General features: G+C 44.4%; 1 protein-coding gene across 2 annotated transcripts in view; it reads right to left on the reverse strand.

Annotated features, from left to right (window-relative positions):
• Positions 1-10,678, reverse strand: part of LOC311128013 (protein MTSS 2-like) — a 64,809-nt gene extending 54,131 nt beyond the window's left edge. For both annotated transcript variants that reach the window (XM_084159943.1, XM_084159942.1), the window contains exon 1: positions 10,137-10,678. In XM_084159943.1, the coding sequence (XP_084016069.1) occupies positions 10,137-10,205 (69 nt within the window). In that variant the 5' untranslated portion in view covers positions 10,206-10,678. The remainder of the gene's footprint in view (positions 1-10,136) is intronic.
• Positions 10,679-18,395: the final 7,717 nt, after the last annotated feature.

Consider the following 18,395-nt stretch of genomic DNA (forward strand, 5'->3'; position numbering starts at 1 on the left):
AAACAATGAGATAAGGACCTCTCTCCATCCATCCATCCGCCTGGATGGTTCCCAGGTAAAGAGAGCAGGCTATTTTCCCTTTAGCTTAACCAAGTGGAACAACAGAGCCATTAAAGGTGCAATCTAATCAGAAAAAAAGAACAACCCAGAGGCAGAGGAAGACTGATGATGCAGAGCAAAGACAGCAACAAGGAAGAAGAAACATATCTTTCTGCATTACAGCATTGACATTGCTTTGACAATGCATTGCTGTTTATGTCCCTGGAGGTCAAGGCATACAAACAGTAGCATGACATAACTGCAACGTTGATAGAACCTTTAGAGTGAGTGCCATTGTTCTGCCAGGGCAGGCTGGCTGCCACTGGGCAGGTCTGCAACTGTGTTCTCCTCAAAGGCCACTCAGCCACTGATAGGATGATATTGCATCACCACTTCCTCTTCTGCACATAAAGACATCCTCACAGTAGTGACGGCACACAGAAAACTCCATAGTAACACATCTCACGCCTGACTACCCCTAGACATGCAGCGCATCATCTCTCCCTTGCACCAGCTCTCGCTCACTCCTCAAAGGTTAAAGGTTATAGGTTACATGATGGGCTAGCTAGACTCTGTGGAACTCTCCAGGGAGTTTACAGTCCATTGGCCTATATCTGCGCTCAGCGGACTTGAATTCTGTTCTGTGGTTTAGCGAACCAACCATATTTACTCGAGTGAATGAAAAGCTCACAGCTTCATCTCTTTGTTCCTTTGTTCTCTGGACGATGACATAAACCACAGATTCAAGAGTGGATTAGCCCAATTCCAGCTCTTTAATCGGGCCAATTCAGACTTTTAAAGATAAATAAAACATCCACACAATAGAGGCTAATTTCACAGTTCTTTATGCTAATACAATACATCCCATTTTGGATGTGCTGGAAAGGATACTGTAGACATTCCCTCTATAGCAACTGTGTGAGACGAGGAACCAATGGTGATTCCCTAGCTTATTAAGAAGCCCCTTTACAGGCTGTCGGAACAAGGACAGGGCACAGACAGGGAAGGGCAAAGGGTTAATAGATGCATATGGCTAAGCTTAATTAAGTAATTGGAAGCAGAGCTACACGTACAAACGTGAGCACCCACAAAGTCTACTACATCGTGTTGACTAATCTCCAGATCAACGGGAGCTCCTGCTACATAGATCCAGGAAAGTAGACTTCTCCAAGGGCTTTACTGTATCAGTAAACCACATGAGTTCAGCTGGAGTGCTGGACACAGGCAATGCACATGACAAGTTTGATTGAATGGAAATGTTCACTAAGTCACAGGTGGTTGGTGGCACCTTAATTGGGGAGAACAGGCTCGTGGTAATGGCTGGAGCGGAATTAGTGGAATGGTATCAAATACATTAAACACATGGGCTCCATGTGTTTGATGCCATTCCATTAGCTCCTTTCCAGACATTATTATGAGTTGTCCTCCACTGCACTAAGTGTTGTATCTAGTTAGTGTGATGAATCTCCTAGTGCCTGTGACTTGTCATCAAGTGACTCATGTTGGACCTGAGGTTGTAAATGGGCATTTCCATCTAAAAGGACCCATGGGCGGCAGGTAGCTTAGTGGGTAAGAGCATTGTGCCAGTAACCGAAAGGTCGCTGGTTATAACCTCCGAGCCGACTAGGTGAAAAATCTGTCGATGTGCCCTTAAGCAAGGTACTTAACCCTAATTGCTCCTGTAAGTCGCTCTGGATAAGAGCGTCTGCTAAATGACGTAAATGTAAAAATGAGCACCAACATGTGAAGTTCATAGGAGCATGCCAAATTGGGTGTCAAATGAAAGCTACGAGTCTATATTTATTTTTAAATTGAGGCATATATACATTTTTCAACCATTCTCCATCCTAAAAATGTGGAATAAGCAAAGGCTTTGATTTCTGGTCAAATAGATAGAAAGGGGGTCTTAGACAGGTAAAATAAAAACACAATAATATTGAAGTAAAGACCCCTGCCAACTAATATCAACACTTATATTTTGTTTTGGAGAAATGATTTGCCTTCTGTAAATTTAAGAAACATTGCCTTGTGCCTTGTAATTCCATTACCAAAAACCCACATATCTTTAAGATATTTTCTAATTTCTCTCCCTCATGAGGAGGGAAGATAGTAAAGTTCACAAAAGGAACAAGTAAAGGTAGACCTACAAATTAGTTATAGTGTTTTTACTGATATCAAGTTTGTTTATGAATTATTAAGTAATTAAAACAGTAAAGAAATTACTGTGATTGAATTGGCTACAATGTGAAATCAGTCACAAACCACAGTTTTTTTAAATGTAAATGTGATATTAAAGTTTTTTATTTTTTATACTTTTAATATTTCTAAAACCTGTTTTTGCTTTGTCATTATGGGGTATTGTGGTCTGAATACCTTCCGAATGCAGTACTGAACTCTACTGTGCTGTGATCTACTGTGCTGTACTGTGATGTGCAAAAATGTTAAACATCTTTGATTGTTTCAGATTTGGTCTGGTCCGGACCAACCAAATGTGGTCTTGTTTGGGGGCGGAGCTCATTACAATAATAGCTATTGTGTAAAATAATACCAAATATGCAAAATAAGGATATTGCATATTTCTACATTTTTATACCTTCTTCTGGTTAACAATTAAGTACCTTACTGTGATTGTTTTCAATTATAATGGTCAAAAATAACGAAAAATGGCTTCATAGCAAAGACCAATTTCTCAATTTCTGAGTGGGGAGGGGAAAATTAAAAACTAGCTGTTATTGGCAGAGGTTTGGAACAATATTTCTTATTGGTCGATTAACAAATGTACTGCTTGGTGATTTCACCAGGTAGGCCAAAACTCTATTCCACCAAAACAGGAAATTTCAGGCGGTCTTTTCAAACAGCTCTTACATTAAAAGGGCATTATCATAATTTTCACAATTTCACAATATTATTGAAACCTCATTGTGTGGAAATATATATATAAAACACAGTAAAAATCTAATTTGCACTGGGTTTTTAACTGAGTTTTTTGAAAATGTGGTCGCATAAAAAACTAAGGGTGAACTTTGCTTCTGCACAGTTCTTCCAGTAAATGTGTTTTTGTGAAATGTTCTGTGTAAATTGTTCAAGTAGTCCTTGTGCATAGAGTGGTATGGTCTGTTAAACTTTGAAATCGATGGTTTTTGTTTGGATTATATTTTAAAGTGAAAAATCTGAGTCAAAGCATAATTCCGTTACTGTGGAATTGCCTAAATATAACCTCTGGATCCAGTCTTCTCCATCCCCTGCACTGTACGTAAATACTACTGACTCTGTCTCCACTGTTGCTGCTCCACACCAACTAAATAGACCGCTTGGTTCTCTACAGATACACATTATCCGAGGGTAGATACACAAATATACGCCTTAGGTTACTTTCACATCATGTTGGCAAATCATTGCTCTCAAATGACATTAGGATACAGGCAGCAAGTTGTTGTCAGATGAAACAGAAAGATTGTGTGTTGCATAATTTATGAGGAAGAAGATCTTACCAATTTAAACATAGTAATAAAAACGAAACTATCCTGCCCTGCCCTTCTGCCATGGGACAAGGTTAATCATAGACTCTGTTGAAGTCTTTAGAATCTAGAATGTGAAAACATTTGCTACATTCTCTTCCCAGACATCACAAACAGATAAGGTAAGACCCAATGCTCCCACTCATTTCTAGTTACTTTTTGTTTCTTCAGCCATGAAAAAAACGGGGGATGAAGATGGAGGGGAGTTGAGGTACCCAGAGAGATGGAGGGATGGCTGGTGGAGGTTGATGCCTACAGGTGTCTGACTGGCTGGGGCCTGGGCTGCTCAGTGTGTCTCAGTAGTGTCAAGCACTTCCAGGCCCTTGATAAAAATAACAGATTTGGTTCAACCTCATATCCCCACCCACGCAGTACATCTCACTCACTGGTGTGAATGAATGATGGAGGGAAATAGAGAAATAATCTCCCTCTTCACCATTTACCACAGCAGCCTGCAGCCTTGCAGAAATGAATAATGGAAATCACTTAATATGAGAGGCACAGCTTATTCCTCCATGTCTGTCTCTCACTCTCTCTCTCTCCATCCCTGTCTCTCTCTCAATATGTCTGTCTCTCTCTGTCTCACTTTATGTGCCTTTCATTCTATCTCATTCTGTCTCATATGTTCTCTCAATCTTTCTTACCATCATCGCCCTTCTTTGTTCTAGTCATCCATTTTAGCTCTCTAACTCACTTTATGGCTCTCCATCCCTGGTCTAGTTGTCCCAGGTCTCCACAGTTGTATTTGTGTAGTGGCTGTGGGCGCACCACTCAGCCTAATTGAATGGGAGTCTTCACTGAGGTTCTCTGTGTGACTGACTGCCACCACTGAGATACTGTATATAGTGGCATAAGAATACATGGCAGGTCTGTGATGGAAAAGCAGGTAGCATTTTGTAGCACTCTCATTGGTGGGGATGGTCGCCGACGGCTGTCCATCATGCAGAGACAGTGAGGAATGCAGATGTGTCTTGTTGGAGGGCGGGGTGTCCTCTTTGCCTGGACCCAGACCAAACATTGTCAGTAAGCCCCATAGTAAGACCTAGAAAACCATACTAAATACCTTTGCATTAGAGAACAGTAGACAGTGGATGTGCGTATTAAAAGAATAATCCACTCTATTTTGTTCTTCCAGTAGTTTGATTAAAAAAACGGTGCAAAAATATTGATTTGACACCATTTCTTTCCCCCGTTCATAATTATCAATGTGCTGAGTGGTTTTACAGTCAACAAATGAATGTGATGAGATGGGTTTGACAGGCCCGACAAAGCCTGCACTGAGAACCACTGGCACTGTCCCAATGTGATTTCTCAATCTGAAACCAGTCGATTCATCTCTAACGAGCCTAACGAGAGGCAGAGAACACATGCTCATTTAGAAGCCCAGGGCCCTTCACGTTGTCATGGCATCAATGGCCCCTAAAAAGGGATGATAATTTGTGGGAGCACGGACACATGAGTCACGGGAATGGATGTCCTCTCTGGTCCTCTGCCTCTCTGCCCAAAGTCAGTGTTCTGAAATTGGTCACATGTGCAGCTGTTAACACGCACTCTAAGCAATGCTGTGGGATCTCCCCAAGTTAGCCAGACCACACACACATATTGTGCCTGTATGGGGTCGTTTCAATGCTCTAAGTCATAGGAAGAAACTGTCAGACTTTGCATGTCTTATGGAAAGCACAAGCTTTATGGTTCATCCCACATTCATCTGTTTGCTAATGTTGTTGTTATTGCAACTCGGACACAAAGATGAGACTACACAACACAACATTATACATAGACATGTATGACCCAGCGTCGTCCGGGTTTGGCCGGTGTAGGCCGTCATTGTAAATAATAATTTGTTCTTAACTGACTTGCCAAGTTAAATAAAGGTTAAATTAAATTAAAAAAACTCTAGTCCCAGGTACCCCTGACTCCCTATCTGTCTCTATTGGCACTGCACTGAGCATGTGGTCAGCACACACTGGGCCAGCCTATAGGGAGACAAGCTGACCGTGAATGTGACCCCCTGTGCTTTCAAATCAAATCACCTCCATCCTCGCTCTATCACCACACATAATAACCATGTAATAACAAGACATAGCCCTGAGGGATGTAGCCTACACTGCCAGACATCAAAACTATGAAATAACACATATGGAATCATGTAGTAACCAAAAAAGTCTTAAACAAATCTAAATATATTTGAGATTTGAGATTCTTCAAATAGCCACCCTTTGCCTTGATGACAGCTTGGCACACTCTTGGCATTCTCTCAACCAGCTTCACCTGGAATGCTTTTCCAACAGTCTTGAAGGAGTTCCCACATATGCTGAGCACTCTGCCGTCCGACTCATCCCAAACCATCTCAATTGGGTTGAGGTCAGGGGATTGTGGAGGCCAGGTCATCTGATGCAGCACTCCATCAATCTCCTTCTTGGTAAAATAGCCCTTACACAGCCTGGAGGTGTGTTGGATCATTGTTCTGTTGAAAAACAAATGATAGTCCCACTAACCCCAAACCAGATGGGATGGCGTATTGCTGCAGAATGCTGTGGTAGCCATGCTGGTTAAGTGTGCCTTGAATTCTAAATAAATCACAGACAGTGTGACCAGCAAAGCACCCCCACACCATAACACCTCCTCCTCCATGCTTTACGGTGGGAAATACACATGTGGAGATCATCTGTTCACCCACACAGCGTCTCACAAAGCCACGGCGCTTGGAACCATACATCTCCAATTTGGACTCCAGACTAAAGGACACATTTCCACCGGTCTAATGTCCATTGCTTGTGTTTCTTGGCCCAAGCAGGTCACTTCTTCTTATTGGTGTCCTTTAGTAGTGGTTTCTTTGCAGCAATTCGACCATGAAGTCCTGATTCACACAGTCCCCTCTGAACAGTTGATGTTGAGATGTGTCTGTGACTTGAACTCTGTGAAGCATTTATTTGGGCTGCAATTTCTGAGGCTGGTAACTCTAATTAACTTATCCTCTGCAGCAGATGTAACTCTGCGTCTTCCATTCCTATGGCGGTCCTCATGAGAGCCAGTTTCATCATAGTGCTTGATGGTTTTTGCGACTGCAAAGTTCTTGAAATGTTCCGTATTGACTGACCTTCATGTCTTAAAGTAATGATGGACTGTCATTTCTCTTTGCTTATTTGAGCTGTTCTTGCCATAATATGGACTTGGTATTTTACCAAATAGGGCTATCTTCTGTATACCCCCCCACCTTGTCACAACACAACTGATTGGCTCAAACGTATTAAGAAATAAAGAAATTCCACAAATTAACTTTTAAGAATGTACACCTGTTAATTGAAATGCATTCCAGGTGACTACCTCATGAAGCTGGTTGAGAGAATGCCAAGAGTGTGCAAAGCTGTCATCAAGGCAAAGGGTGGCTATTTGAAGAATCTCAAATATAAAATATATTTTGATTTGTTTAACACTTTTTGGGTTACTACATGATTCCATATGTGTTATTTCATAGTTTTGATGTCTTCACTATTATTCTACAATGTAAAAAATAGTAAAAATAAAGAACATCCCTTGAATGAGTAGGTGTGTCCAACCTTTTGACTGGTAGTGTATATTCCCGTCTATGTCTCCTTAAAGGGGGCATACACACACCCCACCTATACACTCATGAAGTAAGATGTGCAAACAAAGGACTACTCACTCTCTCTTACACATTACACCATACGGTGAGAGGGGGGGGGGGCTCTCTCTGGAGAACAGAGGGGGGTGTCTTTGATGTCATTGTGGTTGTAATGTACATTCCTTTCAGTGAAACATCTAACTCATGTACTGTATGCTTATTTCAGAGAGGCCTCCAGTTCGCTCATCATGGCACTGTGCTGTATTGCACCGTACCATACTACATGTTGTCGACTGTGTCTTTAGTGCAGTTGTGTTACCAGCTATTCTACTGGGCATGTCTCCTGCAGTGTGAACAAAGAGAAAGCCTGGTAGACAGAGCCAGTGATTCTAGGAGAGGAGACACATATGAGAAGTGACTGGTGACTGTGCATGCCCTATGGGGGTGTCAATCCCCCTGCAACAAAGGGATAGTGAGAGAGAGCGAGAGAGAGAGAGAGAGAGAGAGAGAGGAAGGGGAAATTCTTGCCTAAACATCCTCCAGTTGAAACACTTTACTTGGACATGGATCACTTGCATGGGTATGTAAAACTGACCTGTCACACATTACATTTTAGTAATTTAGCAGACGCTCTTATCCAGAGCAACTTACAGTTAGTGAGTGCAAACATTTTCATACTGGTCCCCCGTGGGAATCGAACCCACAACCCTGGCGTTGCAAGCGCCATGCTCTACCAACTGAACTACAGGGGACTAGTGTAATAAGGAATGCATTCCTCAATTAGTTAAGTCTATAGTGCATCATTCAATATATTTGCATTTCATTGCTCAGTGAAGAGATATTTTGTCTTGAGCCGTCATGGGGGCATATATCAGCTGGAGAGGATAATAATTGTTCAATGATAGCATGACAGCACTGACTTTACTGTTAAGTACTGTGACAGCATCACTAAACACTGGTATGTCTAGTGTAAATAACATCTTAAGCATAGTCAGCCATAAAGATACAAATAGCTGAGGCCCTGCTCGCATTACAATCTATGTCCAACAACAGGGCATCCTAGGGTCTCCATTCGTGTGTGTGTTTTCCTCTCTTCTGCCACCAACAACAGCAGTCTTCTGAGAGGTGGGTCATTAGCGCAACATGAGGTTGTCATGAGGTTGTCTGGGGTTACATGAGAGCACAGCAATCAGCCAGTGGCTTAGATCTTACCATGTAGCATCTCACTCTGCAATGGGGACACCCACTAAAGACTATTGCAATGGCAAGCCTGAGTCTCCAAGTAACCAGTGGAGGATGGATGCTGCTGAAGTTACTATTTGAGCCATATTTTAGTATCCTCCTTCATGGAGTAAGAGATCAGATGAAGACCATGGGATATGTGTCTTAAATCATTAATGAGATGAGTGTGTCCAGAGAGAGAGAGAGAGAGAGAGAGAGAGAGAGAGAGAGAGAGAGAGAGGGAGAGAGAGAGAGAGAGAGAGAGAGAGAGAGAGAGAGAGAGAGAGAGAGAGAGAGAGAGAGAGAGAGAGAGAGAGAGAGAGAGAGAGAGAGAGAGAGAGAGAGAGAGAGAGAGAGAGAGAGAGAGAGAGAGAGAGAGAGAGAGAGAGAGAGAGAGAGAGAGAGAGAGAGAGAGAGAGAGAGAGAGAGAGAGAGAGAGAGAGAGATCTAACCATAAGAGCAGGGTGTGTGTCACAGGTTCTTAGTTTAGGATGTTGTTAATCCGAGGTTGCAGTTTGACGTGGCCCTAGCTCCTTCATAACCCTGTGAAGTTCACACAGCTAGATGGTCCATGCAGGAATAATAACCATGCAGAGCATGGGTCCCGTGTAGCTCAGTTGGTAGAGCATGGCGTTGGCAACGCCAGGGTTGTGGGTTTGATTCCCACGGGGGGCCAGTATGAAAAAAATAAAAACCTGTATGCACTAACTGTAAGTCGCTTTGGATAAGAGTGTTTGCTAAAATGTAAATGTAACAACAGCTTTACTTATTCACATGAGACTGGGACTCGGATGATGTAGACATCCCTTGATGTAGCTTCAAACCCATGATTTCTCACACAGTGGAAAGAAAGGCACAGATGATGAGATGGAAACAACAGTAGTCATGTTACTGGTCCCAAGTGAGAGCTATGATTTCCTGTTCAAAGTGTAAGACTGTCCACATACTAAGTATGCCAAATAATGTCTTCTCATATGGACCATTGCTGCTCAAATAGCACCTTGATGTGAAGCCAGTAGACTACCCAGAGAAGAAGGCCAGACCATACAGTAGGATAGGTCTACACCATGGGCCATTCAGACAGACACAGTGGTGTGCACTGCTGGAGGCATGATGGCTGTTCAAGTTCTCATGCTTGCCTCACACGGTCTCTTTAAAAATCAGCTTGGCAGAAAATCAATGGTGCTGCTTTCTACAAGAGGGAGAAAATCGCCTATCTTTCTCACACAGCCTATAACAGCGGTTTTTATTTACAGAATGCAAAAAGATCATGGGGCATGTGAAAATGGCATGGTTAAATCTGACAGTTTAACGAATTTAATTTGTGGTAATAAAAGCTGAATACACGCACATGTATTCAATCATAAATTATCCATGAGGTTATAATCCATATCGTGTTCGAATACACATGCTTACCCTAACACACACATGGATTCATAGCCTACATGATGACTAGGGTTAACCTGATCTATGTAGAGTAAACCAACGCTCTGACTCACACAAAGCACAGGCAATGGTGATCGAGCAATTGGATTCAATTATAGCAGCTGTCAAAAAAACATTTTCAAAGCAATGACGCGACAAATGCGCAACCTTGATGCGGAAAATCACTATCAGGTAGGTGCTGGCTGGGTAGGTAGCCTAACGCCGCACTGTGACAGAATAACGGTTCCATGTCCTCGAGAGTGAAAACAAGCAGCACACAAATGCAGGTAAATCATCCCCTTTGAAAATAATGGATACATGTTGAGCAATAATGATGCCCGACCTACCTTCATATCATTGACAATCGCCTGGAATAGTCCACCTAACGCCCCGCACTCCTTCTCCACCGTCTCCATGTTCACTAAATCCAGGGTTCACCAAATACGGACAGGGCACAAAACCCCACCAAATGTATTTCCACGGTAGAAATAGCGATTGCGGAGCCTTGTTCTTCTCTCCTTCCCTATCTGTGCCCAGCGTAAAATACAGGATGAGGACGTTTGTTTAAAAGAGAAAGGATACACAACTACGGTTCAATTATTTCTGTCGTCGACTGTTGGCTCGCTCCCAGTGTCCGTGGAACACCAAGCGAGTGATGATGAGAGAAGAGAGATGTTGCTCTCTCTCCCGTCCCAGCTGCGGGTCTAGAGCCCGAGATAGGAGGTAAAGCATGTAGAGGGCACCGCGATGGACACTCTCATCTTCGGATAGCAAGGAGAAATCGAGTTGGGTTGATGAGAGGCAATAGCTCCGGAGTGATGTATCACAATGTGAGACAGTAGGTTGGTGAGTAGGCCTACCGGGGGAGCGCGAGGCTGCCCGTGATTGGAGCAGAGGCAGTGGGCTGCGCTGCGGAGTGAGCAGAGCCAGTAATTCGATCTATGGGAATCGAAAGGGGCCGGACAGCTCTCTTGTCACATGGAGGTGGTATTGGGAAGGGAGGGGTTATACGCGGGGGTGCAGGCGCATACACACACACACATCCACACACACACACACGCAAGCCCATCAAACATTTCAATGCGAAAGGGGAGAAACGTCAAACAGATTTAGCTACCAGCAAACAATGGTATGGGGGCGCATGCCGAATGCGCCTGTGCGCAGGGGAAAGGCTTTGTGATGGCTCAGTTGTTGTGGTTCAATTCATTAGAGCGTTTCATACAGTATGGCTATTACACAACACTACAGGATCAACAAACATGCTTTCTATTGTGTTTGATCAACAACAAAAAACAATGGGGGCTTGAATAGCCTTTTGGATTATTAAACCTAAACAAACAAAAATATGGCATATGCGTAAACTTGTCGTTAGACCGTGATTAATTAGACTACAGTGTAATATCTTAATTAATATGCAGACCACTGTATAACTATATTATAATGATCTCATCCGTTCTTGGGTAGAGAACATTATCCGGTCATATGCACACAGTCAATCCTCCTCTGTATTAGAAATAATGTTCCACTCATTCCCTGTGCCTCATTCATTGACATGGTGGTAAAGGCTTTGGTCTCTAGCCTACCTTTATGATATTTAAAATCAAATACAATTTTATTTGTCACATGTGCCGAATACAACTGGTGTAAACCTTATGGTAAAATGCTTACTTATAAGCCCTTAGGCAACAATGCAGTTTTTTTTTTAAGTAAGACAATTTTGGGTAAAAAAAAAAAACACACTAAAAACAAAAGTAAAAAAAACTATAAAATAACAACAATGAGGCTATATACAGGGGGTTCCTGTGCCGAGTCAATATGTGGAGGTGCATGTTAGTCGAGGTAATTTTGGTAATATGTACATGTAGGTAGGGGTCAAGTGACTTTGCATAGATAATAAACAGTGAGTAGCAGCAGTGTAAAAAGTGGGTCAATGCAAATAGTCCGGGTAGCCATTTGATTAACTGTTTAGCAGTTTTATGGCTTGGGGTAAGAAGCTGTTAAGGAGCCTTTTGGATCTAGACTTGTCGCTCTGGTACCGCTTGCCGCGTGGTAGCATAGAGAACAGTCTATGACTTGGGTGGCTGGAGTAGTAGAACATTTTTAGGGCCTTCCTCTGACACTGCCTGGTATAGAGGCCGTGGATAGCAGGAAGCTTGGCCCCATTGATGTACTGGGTAATATGCACTACCTTCTGTAGCGCCTTGCGGTAGGATGCCAAGCAGTTGCCATACCAAGTGGTGATGCAACCAGTCAGGATGCTCTCGATGGTGCAGCTATATAACTTTTTGAGGATCTGAGGACCCATGCCAAATCTTTTCAGTCTCCCGATGGGGAATAGGCGTTGTCGTGCCCTCTTCATGACTCTTTGTGTGTTTGGACCATGATAGTTTGTTAGTGATGTGGACACCAAGGACAAACGCTCCACTACAGCTCTGTTGATGTGAATGGGGGCGTGTTCGGCCCTCATTTTCCTGTAGTCCACGATCTGCTCCTTTGTCTTGCTGACGTTGAGGGAGAGGTTGTTGTCCTGGCACCACACTGCCAGGTCTCTGACCTCCTCCCTATAGGCTGTCTCATCGATGTCGGTGATCAGGCCTACCACCGTTGTGTCATCGGCAAACTTAATAATGGTGTTGGAGTTGTGCGTGGCCACGCAGTCATGGGTGAACAGGGAGTACAGGAGGGGACTAAACATGCAACCCTGAGGGGCCCCCATGTTGAGGATCAGCATGGCAGATGTGTTGTTGCCTACCCTTACCACCTGGGGGCGGCCCATCAGGAAGTCCAGGATCCCATTGCAGAGGGAGATTTTGAGTCCCAGGGACCTTAGCTTAGTGATGAGCTTTGAGGGCACTATGGTGTTGAACGCTGAGCTGTAGTCAACGAACAGCATTCTCACGTAGGTGTTCCTCTTGTCCAGGTGAGAAAGGGCATTTTGGAGTGCAATAGAGATTGCGTCATCTGTGGATCTGTTGGGGCGGTATGCGAATTGTAGTGGGTCTAGGGTTTCTGGGATGATGGTGTTGATGTGAACCATGACCAGCCTTTCAAATCACTTCATGGCTACAGACGTGAGTGCTACCAGGCGGTAGTCATTTAGGCAGGTTACCTTGGCATTTTGGGCACAGGGACTATGGTGGTCTGCTTGTAACATGTATGTATTACAGACTCGGTCAGGGAGAAGTTGAAAATGTAAGACACTTGCCTGTTGGTCAGCACATGCTCTGAGTACGCATCCTGGTAATCTGTCTGGCCCTGCGGCCTTGTGAATGTTGACCTGTTTAAAGGTCTTACTCACATCGGCTACGGAGAGTGTGATCACACAGTCATCCGGAACAGCTGGTGCTCTCATACATGGTTTAGTGTTGCTTGCCTTGAGGCGAGCATAGAAGGCATTTAGCTCATCTGGTAGGCTCATGTCACTGGGCAGCTTGTGGCTGGGTTTCCCTTTGTAATCTGTAATTGTTTGCAAGCCCTACCACATCCGACGAGCATCAGAGCCAGTGTAGTAGGATTCAATCTTAGTTCTGTATTGACACTTTGCCTGTTTGATGGTTCGTCAGAGGGCATAGCGGGTGTCCCACTCCTGGAAAGCGGCAGCTCTAGCCTTTAGCTCAGTGTGCATGTTGCCTGTAATCCATGGCTTCTGGTTGGGATATATACGTACGGTTACTGTGGGGACGATGTCGCCCATGCACTTATTGATGACGCGAGTGATTGATGTGGTATACTCCTCAATGCCATCGGATAAATCCCAGAACATATTCCAGTCTGTGCTAGTAAAACAGTCCTGTAGCTTAGCATCCACGTCATCTGACCACTTCCGTATTGAGCGAGTCACTGGTATTTCCTGCTTGAGTTTTTGTTTGCAAGCAGGAATCAGGAGGATAGAATTATGGTCAGATTTGCCAATGGAGGGCAAGCTTTGTACGCGTCTCTGTATGTGGAGTAAAGGTGGTCTAGAGTTTTTGTTCCTCTGGTTGCACATGTGACATGCTGTTAGAAATTAGGTAAAATTGATTTAAGTTTTCCTGCATTAAAGTCCCCGCCCACTAGGAGTGCCGCTTCTAGTTGAGCATTCTCTTGTTTGCTTATGACCATATACAGCTTGTTGAGTGCGGTCTTAGTGCCTGCATCGGTTAGTGGTGGTAAATAGACAGCTACGAAAAATATAGATGAAAACTCTCTTGGTAAATAGTATGGTCTACAGCTTATCATGAGGTACTTTACCTCAGGTGAGCAAAACCTTGTGACTTCCTTAATATTAGAGATCGTACTGTTATTGACAAATAGACAGACCACCACCCCTTGTCTTACCGGAGGTTGCTTTCTGTCTTGCCGATGCACGGAAAACCCAGCCAACTGTATATTATCCATGTCCTCGTTCAGCCACGACTCTGTAAAACACAAGATATTACAGTTTTGAATATCACATTGGTCTCGAACTGAGCTCATCCAGTTTATTCTCCAGTGATTGCGCAGTCGCCAGTAGGACGGATGGTAAAGGCGGATTATCCACTTGCTGACTAATTCTCACCAAGCACCTGGATCTGCGGCCTCTGTATCGGCATCTCCTCTTCATGTGAATGACGGGAATTTGGGCCTTGTCCGGGAGGAGCCGTAAATCTTTCACCTCCAATTCATTAACAAAAGAAAATGTGTCCAGTCCGAGGTGAGTAATTGCTGTGCTGATGTCCAGAAACTATTTTCGGTCATAAGAGACGGTGGCAGAAACATTATGTACCAAAAAGTTACAAACAATGGTATAAAACACACAGAATAGCACAGTTGGTTAGGAACCCTTTAAACTGCAGCCATCCCCTCCAGCACCATTACATGAACATGTATTGGTGTGATAAAAATGGATGTAATAACATGCATTTTAAATACATGGTATTTAAGCCATCATGTTGCCATTAAATTGAACAGTAAATATTAGTTTAGAGGTATAGTAGTATTGTAGTTGTCGAAGGGGATAGCCTTTTAAACAACACAACACGAAGCTATAACAGTTCCATGAATTCAGAGTTACTACTATGTCTATGAACCATATATTTAATTTCAGTGCTAAAATTGTAATGAGATACGCCATTATGAGCTCTGGCCATGACCGGTCAAGCTGTAAAGCCATGGTATGCAGGAGCTGGGGCCTCTGATACAGTGTTAAAGGACAGGGTCATGACTACTGAGTGCCCTCACTCTGAATGACAGACAGGAGGCAGGGATGGTGGGGCACTCCTGATGTCCACTGAGAGCCAACAGACCTCCCTTCTCCCCTGAGCTGGCAGGGTCTCGCTCTCTCTCTGCCTCCTGCTCTCTCTCCTCTCTCTTCCACATTACTCAGCATGCCCTAAAAACACAGGCATCAGCACCCAACGTCCACATCCCCATACAGCAGCTCAAGCATGGATCGGCCTGTTTCATGTCCTTACTTCATTTCTTATTGTTTCTATTTTGTCACTTGTGTATTTGACCCTTCGCTTTATTCTCATCTCTCCAAGTCTATTTTTCACTACAGTCTTCCATTGTGCTGCTCCTCTCCTCCTTTAGTGTCCACCCTGTATGGTTATGAGGAGCAGATGGACCGAGGGATAAAGACAGGGCCAGGGAGGAGGGTAAAGTGATAACATATTCTGCACATTCTATTGAAGTTTCTAACAGATAACACACCAGGGGCCTATGACAGTCAAAAAGACAGACAGAGGGAGAGAGAGAGAGAGAGAGAGAGAGAGAGAGAGAGAGAGAGAGAGAGAGAGAGAGAGAGAGAGAGAGAGAGAGAGAGAGAGAGAGAGAGAGAGAGAGGAAGTGACAATTATGATTAAAGGCTTGTCACAGGCCGACTGTACACAGTCTGTTGTAAGTATGAGGAGGCTGTCTCCTAAGATTAAAGAGATTCTCCGGTACTTTTGTATACTTTTAGCCAGTAGTTCTGAAAGTAGCACTCACGAGCCAAATGTGGTCCCTGAAAATTGCTACTATAACATATGTGCAGGTATGTGCACTACATCAATGCTCTCTCACTCTTGCGCTGCTGTGTGTGCATCTTGCTAGCTGTCACTCAAATGGCGAGGGGCTGAAGCTCATTGGCTAGAACTTGAGTTGCTAGGGGGCTGGCCCACATGGGGGAAAATGTAGGGAAAATGGCGTAGAACAGCTTCCAGAAAAACTAGGGATTTTGAGGCTAATTGAGGTAAGACAGTAATTCTGCTCATAGATTATGCATGTATGAACTACGCATTGACACATCCAGCCCAAAGCGGGAGGTTTAAAAAATACTTAGTAGTTGCCAAAGTTCCGGAGCATGTCTTTAAGGAGAGGTAGGATGATAGGTTAGTCAGGTTAATCTATGATAGTAACAGGTTCATAGAGTAATTACAGTGTATATACATTGATTTGTGGCATGTACAATGGTGATACCTGCAGGTAAACATGTTTAAACTTAATGAATGATTGTAGAGCAAAGAATTAAAAAAACTGTCCAACAGAGTCCAACAGAGCAGTTGGTGAAGGGCACAGGAAAGGAGAGTGTTCCTGTGATATCATGCAGTGTCACAGTTAACGTTGAGTTAGAGGAGGTGTCCTTCCTCGTGTCTGTTCCTTTGAGCAGTTGATGACACGAGCACAGGGACATTACACAATCAGGACCGGGACTAACATGAGCACACTTTGACAAAACTGTCACATCCTCCAAATAGAGACTTCAGGGGATTCAGAGGGAGAATAGTAGTAACTTACGCCTTTCTGAAAATCGAATCAAAGTTTATTGGTCACTTACACAGATTTGCAGATGTCATCACAGGTGCAGCGAAATGCTTATGTTTCTAGCCAACAGTGCAGTAATATCTAGCAATACAACAACAATATACACATAATCCAAAAATAAAGAAAAAAACTAGAAATTAAGAAATAACAGAACGTGCAATATCAGAACGAGCAATGTCAGAGTCCGGAGTATATATAAATGGTGTGTATAGACAGTACAAACAGAAGGGATGGGCATCTTTCCCTTTCAAGACTATTCATGCAAAATGACTTGTAGATCAATGACTGTCGACATAATTACATGCTTACCTGAGGAGTATTGTCAGAAGGTAGAAATAAGTAATTTGAGCAAAGTAAATTGGTGAACCTACGATTCATAATGTTTGAATCGATTTTCTGACCATGCATTGATGCACCTGTACTGTCTCTGCCTTCTAGATGGTAACGGGGTGACCAGGCTGTGGCTGGGGTGAGTGAGGTCCTTGATGATCTGTTTGGCCTTCCTGTGACATCGGGTGCTTTATATGCACTGGTGGGCAGGCAGTGTGCCCCCGGAGATGCGTTGGGCTGACCGCACCACATTCTGGAGAGCCCTGCGGTTGCCGTACCAGGCGGTGATACAGCATGACAGAATGCTCTCGATGGTGCATCTGTAGAAGTTAATCTATGGAGACAGCGGGAAAGACCGAGCTGGAGACCATCGTAGAGACAGTCCAGCATCACGAGCGCCATGGACAGCATGCTGGCAACCATCCTGCGTTTGGAGGGGAATGTGCAGTCCCTCCAGTCTCCAGCACCGGGTCCGGCACCAGTCCCCACACATCCACTGCCTGCTTCCGGCCCATCTGAGCCGGTCCGCGGAATACCCCTGTCCCTCCCGGAGCGCTTTGACGGCAAGCCAGCGAGATGCAAGGGATTCCTTCTGCAATGCGACCTGTACCTTGCTCGCTACACTGAGGCTGTCTCCGGGAGAGACAGGGTTGCCACCGTCATCTCAGCACTGACCAGACGGGCCCTGGACTGGGGTGCCGCGGTCTGGGAAACGGGTGACCCGAGGTCGAGTCCTACGAGCGCTTCACACTCCTCTTCTGCACGGTGTTTGATCATCCTGTGGAGGGCCGAGAGGAGGGTGAGCGTCTACGCCGACTACGTCAGGGATCTAGGACCACCTCAGAGTTCGCCCTGGAGTTCTGAACCATTGCGACCTCCACCGGATGGAACGAGTCGGCTTTGGTCACCGTTTTCCGCAGCGGACTGCAGGACGAGGTACAGATGGAGTTAGCTTGCCGTGATGAAAACCTGTCACTTGACCAGCTCATTAGCATGGCGATCTGGTTGGACAACCTCCAGCAGTTCCGACGAAGACCTGCGCGGAATCCGGTGCCCATGGCTACACCTGCTCCGTGGCCAGAGCCGATTGAGGTGGCCTCTGCACGTTTGGCCGAGGCAGAGCGTAGGAGAGGGAGGAATCTGGGCCTCTAATCCTATTGTGGAGAATGGGGTCATTCCTCTTCAACCTGCCCTCTATCCACTAATAGGCAAAGAGGTGACAAGCCAGGGAATTCCCTTGCTCCAACCTAGATAGGATGCAAGATCTCCTCTCCTTTTCTGTCAACTCAACAAGTGTGTTCCCATTAAATTCTCTGAATACTCTATCCCCTCACTTCCGTTAGCTCTGATTGATTCTGGAGCTGCCGGGATTCACCCATTCCGGTTCGAGCCCTGTATAATCGTCCAACAGGGACTGGTCTCGTACATCACATCAATGTTCCCGTTTCTCTGCTGACCCATGACACTCATTTAGAACAGATCACCTTTTTGATTATAGACACCTCTGCCTCCTC

The sequence above is a fragment of the Coregonus lavaretus genome, assembly GCF_964263955.1.
Source record: "Coregonus lavaretus genome assembly, chromosome: 4".
NCBI lineage: Eukaryota > Metazoa > Chordata > Actinopteri > Salmoniformes > Salmonidae > Coregonus > Coregonus lavaretus.